The 21,845-nt window shown below is 49.3% G+C and overlaps 1 protein-coding gene and 1 non-coding gene across 2 annotated transcripts; both read left to right on the plus strand.

The window, feature by feature from the left end:
• The first annotated feature begins 1,383 nt into the window (after positions 1–1,383).
• On the plus strand, positions 1,384–1,456 carry TRNAR-ACG. Its single transcript has one exon. It is a non-coding gene; the product is annotated as a tRNA-Arg (tRNA).
• On the plus strand, positions 1,398–11,663 carry FOXI3 (forkhead box I3). The gene is made up of 4 exons (XM_038751956.1): positions 1,398–1,455; positions 2,362–3,213; positions 10,859–11,245; positions 11,312–11,663. The coding sequence occupies exons 1-4, from the start codon at positions 1,398–1,400 to the stop codon at positions 11,539–11,541; spliced, it is 1,527 nt and encodes a 508-aa protein (XP_038607884.1). The 3' UTR covers positions 11,542–11,663.
• Positions 11,664–21,845: the final 10,182 nt, after the last annotated feature.

A 21,845-nucleotide genomic window follows, 5' to 3' on the forward strand; every position in this document is an offset into this window, starting at 1 on the left:
GTAAGCCTGGTGTGGGCAGGGATTGTCTCTCTTTATTGTTGATGATAATGGTATTTGTTAAGCTCAGCGTGGCTCAGTGGAAAGAGACCGGGCTTTGGAGTCAGAGTTCATGGGTTCAAATCCCGACAGTGCAGTACAGTGCTCTGCATATAGTAAGCGCTCAATAAATATGATTGAATGAATGAAAAAAAAGAAAAAAGAATCGGGCCATCAGAATTGGGCTTTCAGATCAGAGGAGGAAGGCCTGTGAATGAGAAAGATGGAATGGTTCCGTCTGGGCCTCCTCCCGGGCAGCCCCCTCCCCACCCGGCCTCAACCAGAGGAGGGAAGAGGATGCCCCTCTGCCCCCCACTCCCGGGGGAGGAAGGGTAAGGGCTTAGCCAATCAAAGCAGGGAAGGGGATATAGTAATAATAATAATAATGATAATATTTGTTAAGCGCTTACTATGTGCCAAGCCCTGTTCTAAGCGCTGGAGGAGATACAAGGTCACCAGGTTGTCCCACGTGGGGCTCACAGTCTTCATCCCCATTTTACAAATGAGGTAACTGAGGCCCAGAGAAGTGAAGTGGCTGACTCAAAGTCACAAAGCTGACGTGTCGGAGTTGGGATTAGAACCCACGACCTCTGATTCCCAAACCCGGGCTCTTTCCACTGAGCCATTGCTCCCCACTCCCGGGGTAGGGGAAGGATAATAAGCGCTTAGTACAGTGCTCTGCACATAGTAAGCGCTCAATAAATACGATTGATGATGATAAGGGCTTGGCCAATCAGAGGAGGGAAGGGGATGCCCCTCTGCCCCCCACTCCCGGGGGAGGGGAAGGGTAAGGGCTTAGCCAATCAAAGCAGGGAAGGGGATATAATAATAATAATAATAATAATAATAATAATATTTGTTAAGCGCTTACTATGTGCCAAGCCCTGTTCTAAGCGCTGGGGGAGATACAAGGTCATCAGGTTGTCCCACGTGGGGCTCACAGTCTTCATCCCCATTTTACAAATGAGGTAACTGAGGCCCAGAGAAGTGAGGTGACTGACTCAAAGTCACAGAGCTGACGTATCGGAGTCGGGATTAGAACCCAAGACCTCTGATTCCCAAGCCCGGGCTCTTTCCACTGAGCCACTGCCCCCCATTCCCGGGGGGAAGGGTGCGAGTTTGGCCAGAGAAGGGAAGGGGATGCCCCTCTGCCCCCCACTCCCGGGGGAGGGGAAGGGTGCGAGCTCAGCCAATCAGAACAGGGAAGGGGATGTCCCTCTACCCCTCACCCCCCAAAGAGGGGTGCGAGCTCAGCCAATCAGAACAGCGAAAAGGACGCCCCTCGGCCCCCCACTCCCAGGGAGGGGTGCGAGCTCAGCCAGAGCAGAGGAGGGGATGTCCCTCTGCGGGCCAGTGGCGCAATGGATAACGCGTTTGACTACGGATCAGAAGATTCTAGGTTCGACTCCTCGCTGGCTCGTAAGCATTTTTAGAGAAGCAGCGTGGCTCAGTGGAAAGAGCCCGGGCTTTGGAGTCCGAGGTCCTGGGTTCAAATCCCGACTCCCCACTTGCCAGCTGGGTGACTTTGGGCAAGTCACTTCACTTCTCTGGGCCTCGGTTACCTCATCTGTAAAATGGGGATGAAGACCGTGAGCCCCCCGTGGGACAACCTGATCACTTTGTAACCTCCCCAGCGCTTAGAACAGTGCTTTGCGCATAGTAAGCGCTTGATTAATGCCATTATTATTAAGGGCTTAGTACAGTGCTGTGCACACAGTAAGCGCTTAATAAATAAGATTGAATGAATGAAGGGTGCGAGCTCAGCCCATCAGAGCAAAGGAGGGGCCGCCCCTCTGTTCCCCACTCCCAGGGAGGGGGGCGAGCTCGGCCAATCAGAGCAGAGAAGGGGATGTCCCTCTGCCCCCCCCGCTCCCAGGGAGGGGTGCGAGCTCAGCCAATCAGAACAGGGAAGAGGACGCCCCTCGGCCCCCCACTCCCAGGGAGGGGTGCGAGCTCAGCCAGAGCAGAGAAGGGGATGTCCCTCTGCCCCCCCCCCCAACGGGGGGGAAGGGTGCGAGCTCAGCCAATCAGAGCAAAGGAGGGGCCGCCCCTCTGCCCCTCACTCCCAGGGAGGGGTGCGAGCTCAGCCAATCAGAGCAGAGACGGGGGATGCCCCTCTGCCCCCCGCTCCCAGGGAGGGGTGCTAGCTCGGCCAATCAGAGCGGAGACGGGGATGCCCCTCTACCCCCCACTCCCAGGGAGGGGGGCGAGCTCAGCCAATCAGAGCAGAGACGGGGGATGTCCCTCTCCCCCCCTCCCAGGGAGGGGGGCGAGCTCGGCCAATCAGAGCAGAGGAGGCGCCGCCCCTCTGCCCCCCACTCCCAGGGAGGGGTGCGAGCTCGGCCAACCAGAGCAGAGACGGGGATGTCCCCCTGCCCCCCACTCCCAGGGAGGGGTGCGAGCTCGGCCAATCAGAGCAGAGAAGGACCCCCCAGGCCGGGGGAGGGGCCGGTCGGGGCGGAGGCTATAAGGGCGTGGGAGGGGGCGAGGCCAGCCCCGCCGTAGTAGCCAGTCCCGGTGGGATGCTCAGAGGCCAGCGGCGAGGCCAGCCCCGCTCGCCCCCGGCCGCGGCGACCCCCTACCCGCGCCCTGCGCCCGACATGGCCCTCTACTGCGGGGGCGAGAACCTCAGCGTCTACCCTCAGGCCAGCCTGCACCCCACCTACGGCCTGGGGGACTACGGGACGCCCCCCGCCACCAACCCCTACCTGTGGCTCAACGGGGCCGGGGGGGTCGGGGGCTCCCCCGCCCCCTACCTGGCGCCCCCCCAGGCCGGGCCCGGGCCCCCGTTCCTACCGCCGGCCCCCCCGGGCCCGGCCTCCTCCTCCTCCTCGGCCTCCTCCTCCTCCGGGCCGCCCTCCGGCTTCCCCCCGCGCCCCTTCGTGGCCGCCCCCGGCTCGCCCTCGCCCGGGGCGGGCGAGCTGGGCTGGCTGTCGCTGGCCAGCCAGGAGGAGCTGCTGAAACTGGTGCGGCCCCCCTATTCTTACTCGGCCCTGATCGCCATGGCCATCCAGAACGCCCCCGACCGCAAGCTGACCCTCAGCCACATCTACCAGTACGTGGCCGACAGCTTCCCCTTCTATAAGCGCAGCAAGGCCGGCTGGCAGAACTCCATCCGGCACAACCTGTCGCTCAACGATTGCTTCAAGAAGGTCCCGCGCGACGAGGACGACCCCGGTGAGGAGGGGGGAGAGGGCTGGGGCGGCGGGAGACGAGGGGAGAGGGGCGGGCATTCAGCCATTCAATCCCACTCCGAGATACAAAAAAAAAAAAAACTGTTCTCCCTCCTCCTTTAATTAAGGATGGCATCTGTTAAGCGCTTACTATGTGCAAAGCACCGTCCTAAGCGCTGGAGGGGGATCAGGTTGTCCCACGTGGGGCTCACAGTCTTAATCCCCATTTTACAGATGAGCACACCTGCAAACTGGAGATACAAAAAAACTGTTCTCCCTCCTGCTTTAATTCATTAATGATGGTATCTGTTAAGCGCTTACTATGTGCAAAGCACCGTCCTAAGCGCTGGAGGGGGATCAGGTTGTCCCACGTGGGGCTCACAGTCTTAATCCCCATTTTTACAGATGAGCACACCTGCAAACTGGAGATACAAAAAAACTGTTCTCCCTCCTGCTTTAATTCATTAATGATGGTATCTGTTAAGCGCTTACTATGTGCAAAGCACTGTTGTAAGCGCTGGGGGGATCAGGTTGTCCCATGTGGGGCTCACAGTCTTAATCCCCATTTTACAGATGAGCACACCTGTAAACTGGAGATACAAAAAAAGACTGTTCTCCCTCCTGCTTTAATTCATTAATGATGGTATGTGTTAAGAGCTTACTATGTGCAAAGCACTGTTCTAAGCGCTGGAGGGGGATCAGGTTGTCCCTCGTGGGGCTCACAGTCAATCCCCATTTTACAGATGAGCAAACCTTTAAACTGGAGATACAAAGAAACTGTTCTCCCTCCTGCTTTAATTCATTACTGATGGCATCTGTGTGCAAAGCACTGTTCTAAGCGCTGGGGGAAATACAAGGGGATCAGGTTGTCCCACGGGGGGTTTACAGTCTTAATCCCCATTTTACAGATGAGGTAACTGAGGCTCAAAGAAGTTAAGTGACTTGCCCAAGTGACTGGCCTTCCCAGACTGAGCCCCCTCCTTCCCTTCCCCATCCCCGCCACCTTACCTCCTTCCCCTCCCCACAGCACCTGGGTATATGTATATATGTTTGTACGTATTAATTACTCTATTTTATTAGTACATTTATTCTATTTATTTTATTTTGTTAATATGTTTTGTTTTGTTGCCTGTCTCCCCCTTCTAAACTGTGAGCCCACTGTTGGGTAGGGACCATCTCTATATGTTGCCAACTTGTACTTCCCAAGCGCTTAGTACAGTGCTCTGCACACAGTAAGTGCTCAATAAATACGATTGAATGAATGAGTGCCCAAGGTCACACAGCAGACATGTGGCAGAGCTGGGATTAGAACCCATGACCTCTGGCTCCCAAGCCCGTGGTCTTTCCACCGAGCCACGCTGCTTTGAATGTGAGCTCCATGTTCATTCGTTCAATCGTATTTATTGAGCGCTTACTGTGTTCAGAGCACTGGACTAAGCGCTTCGGAAGTCCAAGTCGGCAACATCTAGAGCCGGTCCCTACCCAACAATAGGCCCACAGTCTAGAAGGGGGAGACGGACAACAAAACAAAACATGGAGACAGGTATCAAAATCGTCAGAACAAATAGATTTAAAGCTATTCATTCCATCATATTTGAGCGCTTACTATGTGCAGAGCACTGGACTAAGCGCTTGGGAAGTCCAAGTCGGCTACATCTAGAGGCGGTCCCTACTCAACAACGGGCTCACAGTCTAGAAGGGGGAGACAGACAACAAAACAAAACATGGAGACAGGTGTCAAAACCGTCAGAACAAATAGAATTAAAGCTATACGTACATCATTAACAAAATAGAATAGTAAATGTGTACGAGTAAAATAGAGTAATAAATCTGTACAAATATATATACAAGTTGTGGGGAGGGGAAGGAGGTGTAAGGTGTGAGGGGATGGGGAGGAGGAGAGGAAGAAGGGGGCTCAGTCTGGGAAGTCCTCCTGGAGGAGGTGAGCTCTCAGTAGGGATTTGAAGGGAGGAAGAGAACTAGCTTGGCAGTGGGGACAGCAGGGGAAGGTGTTGATCCATCAATCAATCACCAATCAATCGTCTATCAATGGGCTGGCCACCCACGGAGGGACAGGAGGGGAAGGCGTCGATCAATCCATCGATTAGTCAATGCACAGACCACCCACAGAGGGATGGAAGGGGACTGCCGGGGAAGGCGTCAATCAATCACCAATCAACCATCAATCAATGGGTGGGCCATTCATTCAATCGTATTTATTGAGCGATTACTGTGTGCGCAGCACTGTACTAAGAGCTTGGGAATCGGCAACATATAGAGACGGTCCCTATCCAACAATGGGCTCACAGTCGAGAAGGGGGACACAGACAACAAACCAAGACGACAGGTGTCAATACCATCAGAATAAATAGAATAATAATAATAATAATAATAATGATAATGGCATTTGTAAAGCGCTTACTATGTGCAAAGCACTGTTCTAAGCACTGGGGAGGTTACAAGGTGATCAGGTTGTCCCACGGGGGGCTCACAGTTTTAATCCCCTTTTTACAGATGAGGTAACTGAGGCACAGAGAAGTCAACTGACTTGCCCAAAGTCACACAGCTGGCAGTTGGCAGAGCGGGGATTTGAACACATGACCTCTGACTCCAAAGCCCATGCTCTTTCCACTGAGCCACGCTGAATTATAGCTATATACACATTAATAAAATAAGTAGAGAAATATGTACAAGTATACACAAGTTCTGTGGGGAGGGGAAATGGGGTAGGGTGGTGGGGGGCGATGGGGAGGGGAGGAGGAGAAGAAAAAGGAGGGCTTGTTCTGGGAAGGCATCCTGGAGGAGGTGAGCTCTCAGTAGGGCTTTGAAGGGAGGAAGAGAGTTAGTTTGGCCACCACGGGCCACCCACGGAGGGAAAGGCGTGGATCAATCCATCGATTGATTGGGGGCAGACCACCCACAGGGGGACGGCGTCAATCGATCCATCAATTAATCAATGCGAGGGCCACCCATGGAGGGACAGGAGGGGAAGGCGTCAATCCATCTGTCAATCCCATTCAATAGTAATAATAATAATAATGACTGTATTTAAGGTCTTACTATGTGCCAGCCACTGTTCTAAGCACTGGGGGTAGCTAGCTCTCTTCCTCCCTTCAAGGCCCTGCTGAGAGCTCACCTCCTCCAGGAGGCCTTCCCAGATTGAGCCCCTTCTTTCCTCTCCCCCTCGTCCCCCTCTCCATCCCCCCGCCTTACCGCCTTCCCCTCCCCACAGCACCTGTATATATGTATATATGGTTGTACATATTTATTACTCTGTTTATTTATTTATTTATTTATTTTACTTGTACATTTCTATCCTACTTATTTTATTTTGTTGGTATGTTTGGTTCTGTTCTCTGTCTCCCCCTTTTAGACTGTGAGCCCACTATCGGGTAGGGACTGTCTCTATGTGATGCCAATTTGTACTTCCCAAGCGCTTAGTACAGTGCTCTGCACATAGTAAGCGCTCAATAAATACGATTGATTGATTGATTGATACAAGGTAATCAGGTTGCCCCACGTGGGGCTCACAGTCTTCATCCCCATTTTACAGAAGAGGGAACTCAGGCCCAGAGAAGTGAAGTGATTTGCCCAAAGTCACACAGCAGACAAGTGGTGGAGCTGGGATTAGAACCCACGTCCTCTGACTCCCAAACCCGTGCTCTTCGAGCACTTACGGTGTGCAGAGCACTGGACCAAGCGCTGGGGAGAGGGCAATCTAATACCATTGTTAGTCTCATTCCCTGCCCACAAGGAGTTTACAGTTTCCAGACTGTGCCTGGTGCATGGGAGGCTGCAGAGAGCAGTTGGGAAAGGGAGAAAGGAGAAGGTCCAAAGCCCGACCTTGAGTGGAAGGAAGGCAGGGTAGGGGAGAATCCTACTCCTAGCAATTATTGGTCTGCAAAGCGCTTACGATGTGCTAAGCATTGCCGCGTGCCAGGGTAGCTACGATCAGATTGGACCCCAGCCTCTTAGTTTAAGCGGGGAGTATTAGATCCCTGTTTTGAGCATTGAGGAATGGAGAAGGGACTTGCCCAAGGACGCACAGCACTGACAAGTGGCGGAGTCGGGATTAGAACTCAGATCTCCCGGCTCAGCCTTGCCTACCCCGGGGAGAGGGACGAAGGCTGGAGAGGCAGCGGAGGAGGTGGCTCAATTGGAGGGAGATTAAATGTGGAGCCCACTGTTGGGTAGGGACTGTCTCTATATGTTGCCAACTTGTACTTCCCAAGCGCTTAGTACAGTGCTCTGCACACAGTAAGCACTCAATAAATACGATTGATGATGATGATGATGTGGAGAAGGAATAGGGAGCGCTGAAGTGGGGAGATGGGCTAGGTTAGCAGACTCCTCCGGATGAGGACAATTTGTTGCTGGAAAAGATCTCCACTCATCTTGGGGAGGTATGGGGAATAATAATAATAATAATAATAATAATAATAATGGCATTTATTAAGCACTATGTGCAAAGCACTGTTCTAAGCGCTAGGGAGGTTACAAGGTGATCAAGCTGTCCCACGGGGGGCTCACAGTCTTAATCCCCATTTTACAGATGAGGTAACTGAGGCACAGAGAAGTTAAGTGACTTGCCCAAAGTCACACAGCTGACAATTGGTAGAGCGGGGATTTGAACCCATGACCTCTGACTCCAAAACTCGTGCTCTTTCCACTGAGCCACGCGAATGAGGGTCAAGACCCGGAGACCACCTTCATTTCGGTGAGGGCAACCTGAACACTGGGAGAGAAAGGGGTGAAGATGAACTACTCCTCAGGGAAGAGGGTTCTTTATTCTAAAGTGGATAGAGTACTCTACATTCCTGAGAAAAGTGGGGCTTCCAGGAAAATCCTGGAGCCTGGGCTGAGCTCGTTCCTCTATTCAATCATATTGGAGCGCTTACTGTATGCAGAGCACTGTACTGAGCGCTTGGGAGAGTAAGATACAACAATAAACAGACCCATTCCCTGTTGCTGAAGACCTGCAGCAGGAAGCAGATGAAAGATTCTTTTTTTTACTTTGGTCTTTGAACTACACGTCCTTTATGGACTTGATCCCATATCAGCCTTGAGTTGAAGCCGAAGGGGAATTGTGTTCCTTCATCTTTGGTTCTGAACTAGGATCTAAAAGAATCGGCGCACTATAAACACTGTACTTAACCCTTTTGGGGTTACACAAAAAATGTTAAAATGGGTGGCGAAGTTACATTTTCACCGTGTAATGGGGAGGTAAAATATTCAGGGGCAGAAGAGAAGCGAAGCAGCATGGCTCAGTGGAAAGAGCACGGGCTTTGGAGTCAGAAGTCATGGGTTCAAATCCCAGCTCCTCCAATTGTCAGCTGTGTGACTTTGGGCAAGTCATTTCACTTCTCTGGGCCTCAGTTACCTCATCTGTAAAATGGGGATTAAGACTGTGAGCCCCCCTTGCTGAGCACCTTGTAACCTCCCCAGCGCTTAGAACAGTGCTTTGCACATAGTAAGCGCTTCATAAATGCTATCATTATTATAAGGGAGTGGGAGGGCTATTGTCTAGGCAGTGGCAGGTGTAAGAGCAGAAAGGTATCTAAAACCAACAGGTCTTATTGAACTAGGGAGGATGGGAAGGAACAAGGGAAAGAAGCTGAATTCGACGTGATATATAGGTTTCCTAGGTCACGACTGGTTCAGATAAAAGAGTCGGTGAAAGGCAGAGCCCATCCATGTTAGGGTAGTGGTGAATATTGAAGAAGATTAGATGGTGAACTAGAGAGCAGGAACCATATCTATATTAGGAAATCTCAAAGCATCTAATACAGTGCCAAGACCCAATAAATAATAATAAATAAATAATGATGACATTAGTTAAGCACTTACTATGTGCAAAGCATTGTTCTAAGTGCTGGGGAGGATACAAGGTGATCAGGTTGTCCCGCATGGGGCTCACAGTCTTAATCCCCATTTTACAGATGAGGTAACGGAGGCCCAGAGAAGTTAAGTGACTTGCCCGAAGTCACACAGCTGACAAGCAGCTGAGCAGGGATTTGAACCCATGACCTCTGACTCCCAAGCTCGTGCTTTTTCCACTGAGCCATGCTGCTTCTCTAGACACTCAGTACAGACTCCCTACACCTAAAGGTGTGCGGGATATTTCCTGATGGGAAAATTGGCCAGATATCAAGGTTTCTTCATGTTCTAGAGATTTTAGGATTCTATTGTTCAGCGTGCACCAGAAGGGGAAAGGTACAAGTGACAAGATAGGAATGAGAAGCAGTGTGGCCTAGTGAAGAGAGCATGGACCTGGGATTCAGGAGGACCTGGGTTCTAATCCCTGCTCTGCCAGTTGCTTGCTGTGACACCTTGGGCAAGTCACTTCCATGCCTCAGTTTCCTCACCTTTAAAATGGGGATACCTGCTCTCCCTCCAACTTAGATAGTGATACTATCATCCATACTTTCATTCATTCAATCGTATTTATGGAGTGCTTACTGTGTGCAGAGCACTAGACTAAGCACTTGGGAAGTCCAAGTCGGCTACATCTAGAGGCGGTCCCTGCTCAACAACGGGCTTACAGTCTAGAAGGGGGAGACAGACAACAAAACACACTAACAAAATAAAATAAATAGAATACATATGTACAAGTAAAATAAATAAATAGGGTAATAAATATGTGCAAACATATATACAGGTGCTGTGGGGAGGGGAAGGAGGTAAGGCGGGGTGGGGGGGGGATGAGGAAGGGGAGAGGAAGGAAAGGGCTCAGTCTGTGCTTCCGTTACCTCACCTGTAAAATGGGGATAGAGACTGTGAGCCCTACATGGGACCGGAACTGGGTCCAACCTGAATAGCTTGTATTTAGCCCAGCGCTTAATACAGTGCCTGGCACATAGTAAGTGCTTAATAAATACTATAGTTATTATTATTATTGTCCCAACGCTGAGAACAGAGTCTGACACATGATACACACTTAACAAGTACCATAAAAGGAGAATCTGGGATCTTATCACGAGCAGGATGTATGAGACCTTGACTCTGGGTTTTTGTATGTGTGGATGGGGGATATTTATGACTAGTGTTGGGGGAAAAGGGTGGGATGAAGAGGGAGGCACCTAAATGGTCCCTACTGCAATGCTCTTACTTGCTCCTCATTCTCCTCTTTCCCATCCCCACAGCACACAATAATAATAATAATGGCATTTATCAAGCGCTCACTATGTGCAAAGTACCACTCTAAGCTCTGGGAAGGTTACAAGGTGATCAGGTTGTCCCACGGGGGGCCCACAGTCTTAATCCCCATTTTCCAGATGAGGGAACTGAGGCCATACGGGGCAGAAACTGTATGAATTGACTTGTACCTACCTCAGCGTTTAGAACGGTGGTTGACACAAAATAAGTGCTTTAATACCATTTTTTTAAAAGTGACAGCAACTGTCTTGGGACAGTGTCAGGTCCCGCAAAGAAGAGGAAAGCATGTTCTGACTTGAAGGGCCCTTTTGCCATCCTGATTCGGGGTTTGAGGGCTGAAGCTTCAAAGAGAGAGGTGGGAATGAGCGCGCTATCCAGTCGTCTGGGGCAAAGGAGATTGTGGGACGCCTTTACCCCAAGGCTTGGGGGGAAATTGGGACCGTGGGGAGAGGGGAAGGATTCCTCCTGATCCGGCTCTTCCCTCACGCCCACAGGAAAAGGCAATTACTGGACTCTGGACCCTAACTGCGAGAAGATGTTCGACAACGGGAACTTCCGACGCAAGCGGAAGCGCCGTTCGGAGCCCGGCGCAAACTCTGTGATGGCGAGCGGGGCCCCCAGACAGGAGGAAGGGCAACCACCTGGTTCCGCAGCTGCAGGGAAGTCGGTGCCCGGGGACAACAGCCCTCACTCCTTGCTGGGGTCCTCCCCATCCCCAGAGCCTCCGGACGAGGTCAAGGGAAGCGCCTCACCACCCGGAGGCCCCTTGTTCTCCTCCACCCCGTGCCTCAACTCCTTCTTCGGGAGCCTCAGCGCCCTGAGTGCCGGGGTGAGCCACCAGAGAGGGCTCCCGGGTGGTCGCCACTTAGGGCTGGCAGGTAGCCTGCCCGGGGAACTGCACCCACGGAGCCTCCAAGGGGTTTACCCACCCAACAGCTCGCTCCCAGAAGCGCAACCTGAGGCTGGGCACCTGGGCCCCAGCGGGAACAACAACAGCAGCAGTGGCAACAGCCAGCGACCCTCCTCCTCCTCCTCCAACTCCTCCTCCTCTTCATCTACCTCTTCCTCCTCTTATTACAACCCCTTTCCCGGGCAGAGCAGCCACTTCGCCAACCCATTCTACAATAGCTTCAGCGTCAACAGCCTCATTTATCCCCGGGAGGGCTCCGAGGTGTAAGTCCAAGGAAAAGGCACCAAGAAAGGTGGCCAGAGAGGCGAAGACAGTTTCCCAGGCAGGTTCGGTGGCCCATCTGGACACCTGTATTAGGACCACTGGAGACAGTTTAAAAAAAAAAAAGGAAGAAAACCACCTAAAAAAATAGAATAATCAAAGCCTTGCATCGCCTCCCCTCTGCTTTCTCTCCCAACCACTACTCAGCCCTGGACAACCTTCTTACAAATGCACGGATTAGTAACTGTGGAGATTATCAGTCTACTTTGCCCTGAGGAGCAAATGTAGGCGACCCAGAGACATTAGCTTCTAAGACCAGAAAAGGGCCATTGGAGGGAGAAATATCTGTCTCCTTGTTAGTAGAAACATTCTTTCCAGTGCCCTGATTTTAGGAGGAAAATGAAGATGTTTCTTCCAAAGTGCCTTTGACCTTGTCATTCCCCAAATCAACTTTACCAAAGAGGCCAATTGTCCTCAGGAGCGGGCATCGAGGAACTGACCTGAGGGTGTGGGGGTGTTTTTTTTAACGAATTTTTGTAAGTACCACTCTGTAAATAATTTCTATACGGTTTTATATTTTGTAAATTAAGTGTTGGAAGTTGTTCTTATTTATAATTTTGAACAGGGATAAAATTTATTTTTTTCCTTCGAAAAGAATTCCTATGAATTTCTTCAGGCTGATGAGAATCAAGTGGAATAAACTCTTCCCCACGTTGGGTGTTCTTTATCTTGTACTGGCCTTGTTTATCTGTGAACTTCTTAATCATCTGGGAGAACATCAGGCAACTTTGCACTTTCTTACTCTGAGATGAGTCCACTAAATTGTTTCTCCTCAGTTTCTGTCTGGAATTTATCTGACTGGAGTGCAAAGTTAATCATTTGGACTCCTTATTTTAAACACTTTGATTGCTTTCTGGACCAGACTATGTTTTTGCCAGATAAATTTAGGATGCTCCTTCATTTTTGTGCTTTGAGCACTTTCAGGCAGTTTTCCCATAGAGCTGACAACTCTAGGATAAAGCTTCCATAATAAGAGTGGCATTTGTCAAGCACTTACAATGTGCCAAGCACTGGTCTAAATACAGGACAATCAGTTCCAAGCCCAGCCCCCGAGGCTAACAGTCAAAGGGGGAGGGAAGACTATGGAATCCCCATTTTACAGATAAGGAGGCCCAGAGAAGTAAAGTGACTTTCCTAAGCACAGGCAAGGGGCAAGGCCAAAATTAGAACTCAGAACCTCTTTTTCCCCAAACCATGCCGTTTCCACTATGCCAGGCTGCTGCCTTTATAAAACTTTATCAGGCCTTGGAGCATTGATCTCATGGGTGGCTTGCAGAGTTTTGATAATCAAATTAATCAATGGTATTTACAGTGCACCTACTAAATATAAAGCATGATATCAAGCATACAAAGGGAGCAAAAACTTACCCAGGCCACAGGAGTTTACAATACAGTTGGGGAGACGGGCATACGAATTGTTTGTCCTGTCTTATGCGACGCCAGGGACACATCTCTCCCAGAACTCCCCACTTCCATCCGCAATCGTTCTGGTAGTGTACCCATAGAGTTTTCTTGATTAAAAATACAGAAGTGGTTTACCATTACCTCCTTCAGCGCAGTAAACTTGAGTCTCCACCCTCGACTCTCTCCCATCCTGCTGCTGCCCAGCACAGGTGAGTTTTGGCTTGTAGCAGATTGCCTCCCACTCGTTAGCCACTGCCCAAGCTAGAAATGGAATGGATATGCCCCTGCTTGACTCTCCCTCCGGTAGTGGAGATGGGTAGTGTACTGGGAGCTCTCCAGGTGTGACCCTGAGAGGAGGATAGGAAAATTATAGTAAGAATTAAATTGGCCAAGTGAGACCTCCAGGAAGAAATCAGAATAAATGAGGATGGATATTGAGGTGACGGGTGGCTGTTATATTGCAGGTGTCTGGAATAATTGAGGGAAGGCTTTCTGAAAAAGGTTTCTTTTTTTTCCTAGGAGGACTTTGAAGAGAGGGAGGGTGTGGTTGGATAGACGTACTGGGGGAGGGAGATGGAAAGTTGGGGGGAAGGGTAGTAATAAGGGGTCAGTGTGGAGAGAATCAAGAGCCAGGTGTGAAAGGTGTTTCAGAGGGGTGGAGAAGGAAAGGTGGGGAACTGCAGGTGAAGAGAACCAGTGTGAAATCTGGAGAGCAGGTGGGCCCTGAAGCCAGTGCTACGGATTTTCATCTGATTGCCAAAGGAGATGGTTAGGAATCAGAGCTGTTTATAGAAGGGAGATTTGTGCAGAGCGACATTTCATGAAAGAGATGGGGACAGAAGCGTGGAGTGTAGACTCAAAGGGGGAACCTGGAAACTGGGTGATCGGAGAGGGGTTTGATACATTTTAAAATGTGCGGCGACAGACAGCAGTTAGAACCAAGCGGCAGGCAACCCTTTGGTCTGCTCCACTGACAGGGCAAAGCAAGCTGTGGCAATTCTGCAGAAGGAAATGGAGTCTGGAGTTTTGGCCCCACTGTGAGCGGGAATTCCCACCTGTGAGCGGGAATGGAGAGACCTCGGACTGATCTCTGAAAGTCATACCTTAGGTATTCCCTTTAAAGATGAAAGTTGCCACATTGTGAAACTGGAGAGTGTAATTGATCATAAAACAGCCTTGGGCCTATTGGGTGTGTCCACACAGGCAGAGGGAAGGGGAGAATTCAGGTGGGAAAACCCACCCATTCTTTGGGACTGGACTGAACTGCTAGGAAATACTGCCTCAATCTTTGTCATTTTGCCTTGCTCTGCAGAGTGAAAAGTATAAGTCCAACAATACCATAATTTTGGGGCAAACCTACAAATCTTGCTTCTAGGCACAGTAGGACATGGGTGGACTTTCTTTTTCCCCAAGATCCACCTCTTGTGTTTTCCTATCTCCTCCATCCCCCAAAGAAGCGAGACTGAAAGGGCTGCTCCTAGTCTGTTTCAGACCATCAAAGAAATGGATCAATAAAAATTTCTGAAAACTGCATTTTAATCCCGCATATGGCCCTCTCACGAACTTCCATTTAAAGCATCCCTTCATTGGAAAGCGGCTCTTTGTTGGCTTCTGCCTATTAATGCTTTTGATTGTTTCTTGCTAAAAGTCGGCACAAACGTGCAAAGATTTCCCAGGATTTTGAAATGTGTTCGAGAACCCGGGTAGAAATCTTGCGGATCCGGTTTGATTGATTCTTTCTCTCATGCCCCCAGACCCTTCCATTCCTATACCCTCCCTCCTGGGAGTGCTAAGGCCGGAGCTTGAAGCAGGTCCAGTTTTTTTGTGGGGGGTGGGGGGGATGCTTCAGGGTTTCAGAGAAGGGTCAGCCCCTCCTGTCCCCCACCTCATCTCCCCCCACCCCGCTTTCTGGAACAGTTCTGGGATTCAGAATGCCTGCAATGGGGTGGGCCTGAAGGCAAACATGAATTCTAGGGGAACTAATGAACAGGTTTCATGTTTCCTCTTGACACATTTGTATCTTTTTTTTCCCTCCTCCTCCTGCACCTTTTTTGTTCCCCTTTTTAGTTTTGTTAAAAGAGAATGAAATGAGAAAGCCTAGAGGCCTTGTGCCTCCTCCCACCGTCCCTTTCTCTCCCCATATTCCTACTCCCCCAGAACACACACACACACACAGTTTCCAGTCATATTTATTCACTCAATCGTATTTCTCAAGCACTTTCTGTATGCAGAGCACTATACTAAGATCTTGAGAGAGTACAAAATAACAATAAACAGACACGTTCCCTGCCTACGAGCTGACCATCTACAGGGAGAGACAGACATTAATCTAAATCGATAAATTACAGATATGGACATAAGCACTGTGCGGCTGGGAGGGAGGCTGAATAAAGAGCAAGTGTTTATTGACTGCTTACTGTGTGCAGAACACTGTACTAAGCACTTGGGAGAGTAAAAAAAACAACAATTACAGACACATTCCCCCTTCCACAGTGAGTTTACAGTCTAGAAGGAGTTTAATCAGGTTGTCCCAAGAACAGTGCTTGGCACCTGGTAAGGGCTTAACAAATACCATAATTATTAGAAGTGTTTCAGGGCAGGGGACTATCCCCACCCCCCCATGACTTCTGACCTTCCCTGGGTCGCTCTCCTCCCCTCTCCCTCGACACCTGCCCGGAGCCAGGGGACTGACCCTGGCGGCCACCCCTTTGTCATGGAAAAGCCCAGGCTCCGTCTGGGGTCTCCGAGAGTAAAGACCTGGGAATTGCTATTACTGGACCCTCAGGGGGCTGGGTGATGCAGGCAGTCCTTGTCTGTGTGTCTTTGAGAAGAAAATAAAAGAATTTCCCCAGGGTTAAAAAAAGACAAGAGTTTACTCCAGCCAGGGCCAAATTTTGGGCCCAACCCTGGCTCCAGTCTCCGGGGGTCGGCTTGGGGATTCAACCATCAGTCGTATTTATTCAATGCTTACTACGGTCAGAGCACTGTACCAACGCTTGGGAGAGTACGGTACCAGAGATTTAGCAGTCACATTCCTGGCCCATTACAGTCTAGAGAATACAGTGTTGACAGGAGGCTGGGAAAGGAGGCCTTCCAGGAGGAGTTACAAAGCAGCTACTTTGTGTAGGCTGGCTCCAGTCCCACCTCCCTCTCCCCCTCAACTGACTCTGGCTCCTGGCTGGGATCCAGCATGGGACCCAGGCCACAATCAATCAATGCCATTATTATTAATCAATAGTATCTATTGCGTGCAGAACACTGTGACAAACCCTTGGGAGAGTTTGGTTTAACAGTTTGTAGACACGATCCCTGCCCACGAGTTGGGGAATGAGGGTGAGCTGAGGAGGACAGGGAAATAATGACAATAATAATAGTACTTATTAAGCACTTGCTGTGCGCCAAGCACTGTTCTAAGATCTAGGGTAGAAACAAGCTAATCAGGTTGGACACACTCCCTGTCCCACATTGGGCTCACACTCTTAATGCCCATTTTTTACAGATGAGGTAACTGAGGGACAAAGAAGTGACTTGCCCAAGGTCACACAGCAGATAACTTTTGGAGCTGGGATTAGAGTCAGTGATCTCCCAGGTGATTTGTGCCCAAGGCTGAGAGACTGTGCCAAGTTGGGTGAGACTTTTGCTTGAGAAGCCCCCTGGCCATGGGAGATCTAAGGGCGAAGATGGCCCCTGACGGTTGGGGTAGGAAGTTAGAGGAGTATGCCAGGGTGGGAGCAATAATAATGATAATACTGGTATTTTTTAAGCATTTACTATATGCCAAGCACTGTTCTAAGCACTGGGGGAGATACAAGGTAATCAGGTTGTCCCAGGTGGGGCTCACAGTCTTCATCCCCATTTGACAGATGAGCTAACAGGCACAGAGAAGTCAAGTGACAAAGTTCACTCAAATGAATAATAATAACTGCAGTAATTGTTAAGCACTTACTATAATAATAATGATGGTATTTGTTAGGCACTTCCTATATGTAAAGCACGGTTCTAAGTGCTGGGGGGGATACAAGGTGATCAGGTTGTCCCATGTGGGGCTCACAGTCTTAAATCTCCATTTTACAGATGAGGTAGCTGAGGCACAGAGAAGTGAAGTGACTAGCCCAAAGTCACACAGCTAACAAGTGGTGAAGCTGGGATTAGAACCCATGACCTCTGACTCCCAAGCCCGTGTTCTTTCCACTGAACCATGCTGCTTCTCTAGCGCTGGGGTAGATGCAACACAATCATACCAGACATGGTCCCTGTCCCACACAGGGCTCCTGCTCTAAGGAGGAGGAAGAACAGATATTTAATCCCGTTTTACAGATGAGGAAACTGAGCCCCAGAGAAGTTAAGTGACTTGTCCAAGCTCACACAGTAGGAGAGTGCTAGAGCAGGAGTTAGAACTCAGGTCCGTTCTCTTTCCAGTAGGTCATGGTGTTCCTGTCTTAAATCGTCCGTGCCACTGAGGTGTAGGAAGGGAAGAGTCCGGTTGGTATTGGGGGGGGGGGGGGTCATACTGAGTCCAGTTCCCCCAAGGCAGGTCTAAGAGGCGCAGATTACATTTTTTTTAATGGTAATTTGTTAAATTCTTACCTTGTAACCTCCCCAGTGCTTAGAACAGTGCTTTGCACATAGTAAGTGTTTAATAAATGCCATTATTATTATTACTATGTGCCAGACACTATACTAAGCACTGGTGTAGATACAAGCTAATCAGGTTAGAAGTCACTGTCCCACAGTCTTAATCTACACTCTTCACTCTGCTGCTTCACACTTCACTCTACTGCCCAGACCATCTTTGCGCAGAAACGCTCTGGGCATGTTACTCCTCTCCTCAAAAATCTCCAGTGGCTGGCTGTCAACCTCGGAATCAAGCAATAACTCCTCACTCTCGGTTTCAAGGCTGTCCATCCCCTCGCCCCCTCCTACCTAACCTCCTTTCTCTCCTTCTCTAGCCCAGCCCACACCCTCCTCTCCTCTGTCACTCACCTCCTCACTGTACCTCATTCTCGCCTGTTCCACCATTGACCCCCGGCCCACATCCTTCCCCTGGCCTGGAATGCCCTCTCTCCACACATTCGCCAAGTTAGCTCTCTTCCTCCCTTCAAAGCCCTACTGAGAGCTCACCTCCTCCAAGAGGCCTTCCCAGACTGAGCCCCCTTTTTCTCTCCTCCTCCCCATCCCCCCACCCTACCTCCTTCCCCTCCCCACAGCACCTGTATATATGTTTGTACAGATTTATTACTCTATTTTACTTGTACATATTTACTATTCTATTTATTTTGTTAATGATGTGTGTATAGCTTTAATTCTATTTGTTCTGATGATTTTGATACCTGTCTACATGTTTTGTTGCCTGTCTTCCCCTTCTAGACTGTGAGCCCATTATTGGGTAGGGACCATCTCTACATGTTGCCGACATACTTCCCAAGTACTTAGTACAGTGCTCTGCACATAGTAAGCGCTCAATAAATATGATTAAATGAATTCCCACTTTACAAATGAGGTAACTGAGGCACAGAGAAGGGAAATGACTTACCCAAGGCCACACAGCAGACAAGCAGCAGAACCAGGATCAGAACAGAGGTCCTTCTGACTCCCAGACTTGGGGTCTAACAACTCTGCTTCTCACTAGGGCATGATGCTCATCACTTGTTTCAATTAGGGTGGGAACTGTTCATCAGGTGTGAGGCAGGGAGGACAAGAAGAGCAGGTGAGGTGAGGGCTTGGGGGAGTAGCAATCAGGTTTTGGAGAGCTAAAGTTAGAAAGACTGGAACAGGAGGGTCTTTTCAGCCCTGCTCAAAGCTTGTCAAATCTTAGCGGACCCCTGGGAGGAGGGGTCCGGGATGCCAGACCCAACAGCTGTGGGAAGGGAAGCAATGACTCCACCCTCAGCTGGAGATTTTTGAGACAAATGCCACAGGCCCCCTTGTCCCCTCCATGGGGTTAGCTCCTCAGTGTGGGGTGACTGGGTTTTTGTGGAGGGAATAAACCAGCTCAACAATAGGATAATGGTAATAATAATAATTAATAATTGTGGTATTTGTTAAGTGCTATGTTCCAAGCACTCTTCTAAGCACTGGGGTTGATACAAGGCAATCAGGTTGTCCCATGTGGGGCTCACAGTTTTAATCCCCATTTTATAGATGAGGGAACGGAGTCACAGAGAAGTTAAGTGGCTTGCCCAAGGTCACACAGTGATAAGTAGCAGAGCCAGGATTAGAATCCACATCCTCTGACCCCCTAGCCTGTGCTCTTTCCATTAAGCTACGTCACTTCTCTGCAGGATTCTGCAACCTAGAGGACCCTCGATCCATGAGACCAAGGTGGGATTGGATCCCCTTAGACTGGGAGCCTCCCTTGGGGTGGGGACTGGGTTTGATCTGATTGTCATGTCCCACCCCAGTGCTTAGCACAGTGCTCGGTACACAGCAAACACTAATAAGCACCACTATTATTACTAATACTGTTTTGAATTCTGAAGCCAACCCCATAGAGTCCCCCACAGAATTGCTCATGTTTTATCAGGGAAGGAGCATGGCTTAGTGGGTACAGCATAGGCCTGAGAGTCAGAAAGACCTGGGTTCTAATCCTGACCTCCCCTGCTTGTCTGCTTGATGACGTTGGGTAGGTCACTTAACTTCTCTGTGCCTCAGTTACCTCATCTGTAAAATGGGGATTAAGACTGTGAGCCCCACGTGGGACAACCTGATAACCTTGTATCTACCCCAGCGATTTGAACAGTGCTTGGGTCATACTAAGCGCTTAACAAATACCATTATTATTATTTTCATGAAGTTCTCATACCACTCGGGAAAACTGAAAATCAGAGTAAATCCCCAGCCCTGCTCATGCCCTTTATAAGACTTGCTCACACATCAGCAGCGAGCAGGACCAATTTGTTCCAAGTCCCCTCCCTCTACCCTCTCCAACCGGACCCTAGGCAAGAGAGAATTTATTTCTTTAGAAATGAAGAGACCTCTCCCCCAGCAGCCTGCCTCTGGCCTGGAATAAATAATAAATAAATAATGACGGTATTTGTTAAGCGCTTACTATGTGCCAAGCGCTTTTCTAAGCCCTGGGGGGAGATACAAGGTAATCAGATGGTCCCATGTAGGGCTCACAGTCTTAATCCTTAATCCACAGTTTTATGTTGCCAACTTGTACTTCCCAAGCGCTTAGTACAGTGCTCTGCACACAGTAAGTGCTCAATAAATACGATTGATTGATTAATCCCCATTTTACAGATGAGGTTACTGAGGCACAGAGAAGTTAAGTGACTTGCTCAAGATCACACAGCTGACTAGAGGCAGAGCCGGGATTAGAAGTCATGACCTCTTTCCCCCGAGCCACGCTGCTGGAACTCCCTCCCTCTTCATAAACTATAGATGATCACACTCCCCACCTTCCAAACCTTATTAAAAACACATCTCCTCCCAGAGGGCTTCCCTGACTAAGCCCTCATTTCCTCTTCTCCGATTCCCTTTCTCATCGTCCTCGCACTCGGTTTGCACCCTTTATTAACCTCTCACTCGTCCCCACAGCTTATGTACATATCCCTTATTAATTCATTTATTCATTTATATTAATGTCCGTCTCCTCCTCTGGTCCTTGAGCTCGCTGTAGGGAGGGAATGTGTCTACTGACTCTGTTATATTGTACTCTCCCAAGCGTGTAATACAGAGCCTTACGTACAGTAAGCGCTCAAAAAATTCAATTGATTGACTAAAGTCCTCACCTGCCTCTACTGCACCACTGGTTTTTGTGGTTCTTCTGTTCAAGCCCCGAAGAGATTTCTGTAGCCTCCGGGAATGCTGGATTCTTGAACTTTACGTTCCCTCTGGCTATTTCTTTTACTCTCCAAAAAGGGCTCACAATGGCAAATAAATCCATAGGCTTTTTGGAATTAATGGACGCTATTAATTTACAGGGATGACTTTGATAATAATAATAATAATGTTGGTATTTGTTAAGCACTTACTATGTGCCAGGCACTGTACTAAGCACTGGGGTGGATACAAGGAAATTGGGTTGGACACAGTTCCTGTCCCATGTGGGGTTCACAGTCTCGATCCCCATTTTACAGATGAGGTAACCGAGGCCCAGAGAAGTGAAGTGACTTACTCAAGGTCACTCAGCAGACAAGTGGCAGAGCCAGGATTAGAACCTCCTAGGCCCGTGCTCTATCCACTAGGCCACGTTGCTTCTCTTTTTATTATTATGTGTCAAGCACTAGACTAAGAGCTGGGTAAATTCAATCCAAAATTCCTGTCCTTCATGGGGCTCACAGTTTAAGAAGGTGGAAGAATAGCTATCTTCACTCCATTTTTACAGATGAGGAAACTGAGGCTCAGAGCAGTTAAGTGACTCGCCCAAGGTCACAAAATCTGATGGGAGTTATCTATGGGCATAACAGGCTACAATAGGAAGAACAGTCAGAGCATAGTGAGTTCTGCCATAACAATAATATTAATTGTGGTGTCTGTTAATGTGCTTACCATATGCCAAGCACTAAGCACTGGGGTAGAGCCAAGATAATCAGGTTGAAAACAGTCCCTGTCCCATATGAAGCTCGTTGTCTAAGAGAAGGGAGACCAGGTATTGAATCCTTATTATTCATTCATTCATTTAATTGTATTTACTGAGGCTTACTGTGTGCAGAGCACTGCACTAAGCACTTGGGCTTAGAACAATGCTTTGCACATAGTAAGCGCTTAATAAGTGCCATTAAAAAAAAAAAGTCGGCAACATATAGAGACGGTCCCTACCCAACAACTGGCTCACAGTCTAGAAGGGGGAGACAGACAACAAAACAAAACATGTAGACAGGTGTCAAAATTGTCAGAACAAA

This window comes from Tachyglossus aculeatus, chromosome 10 (genome assembly GCF_015852505.1).
Source record: "Tachyglossus aculeatus isolate mTacAcu1 chromosome 10, mTacAcu1.pri, whole genome shotgun sequence".
In the NCBI taxonomy this organism is placed as follows: domain Eukaryota; kingdom Metazoa; phylum Chordata; class Mammalia; order Monotremata; family Tachyglossidae; genus Tachyglossus; species Tachyglossus aculeatus.

Excerpts from the sequence above, each read along its gene's own strand:
- FOXI3 (XM_038751956.1), top strand. The coding sequence starts at position 1,398 with ATGGATAACGCGTTTGACTACGGATCAGAAGATTCTAGGTTCGACTCC. Across the intron at positions 3,214-10,858 it reads GCGCGACGAGGACGACCCCG|GAAAAGGCAATTACTGGACT; the intron begins GTGAGGAGGGGG and ends TCACGCCCACAG. Across the intron at positions 11,246-11,311 it reads CCACTTAGGGCTGGCAGGTA|AAGCGCAACCTGAGGCTGGG; the intron begins GCCTGCCCGGGG and ends GCTCGCTCCCAG.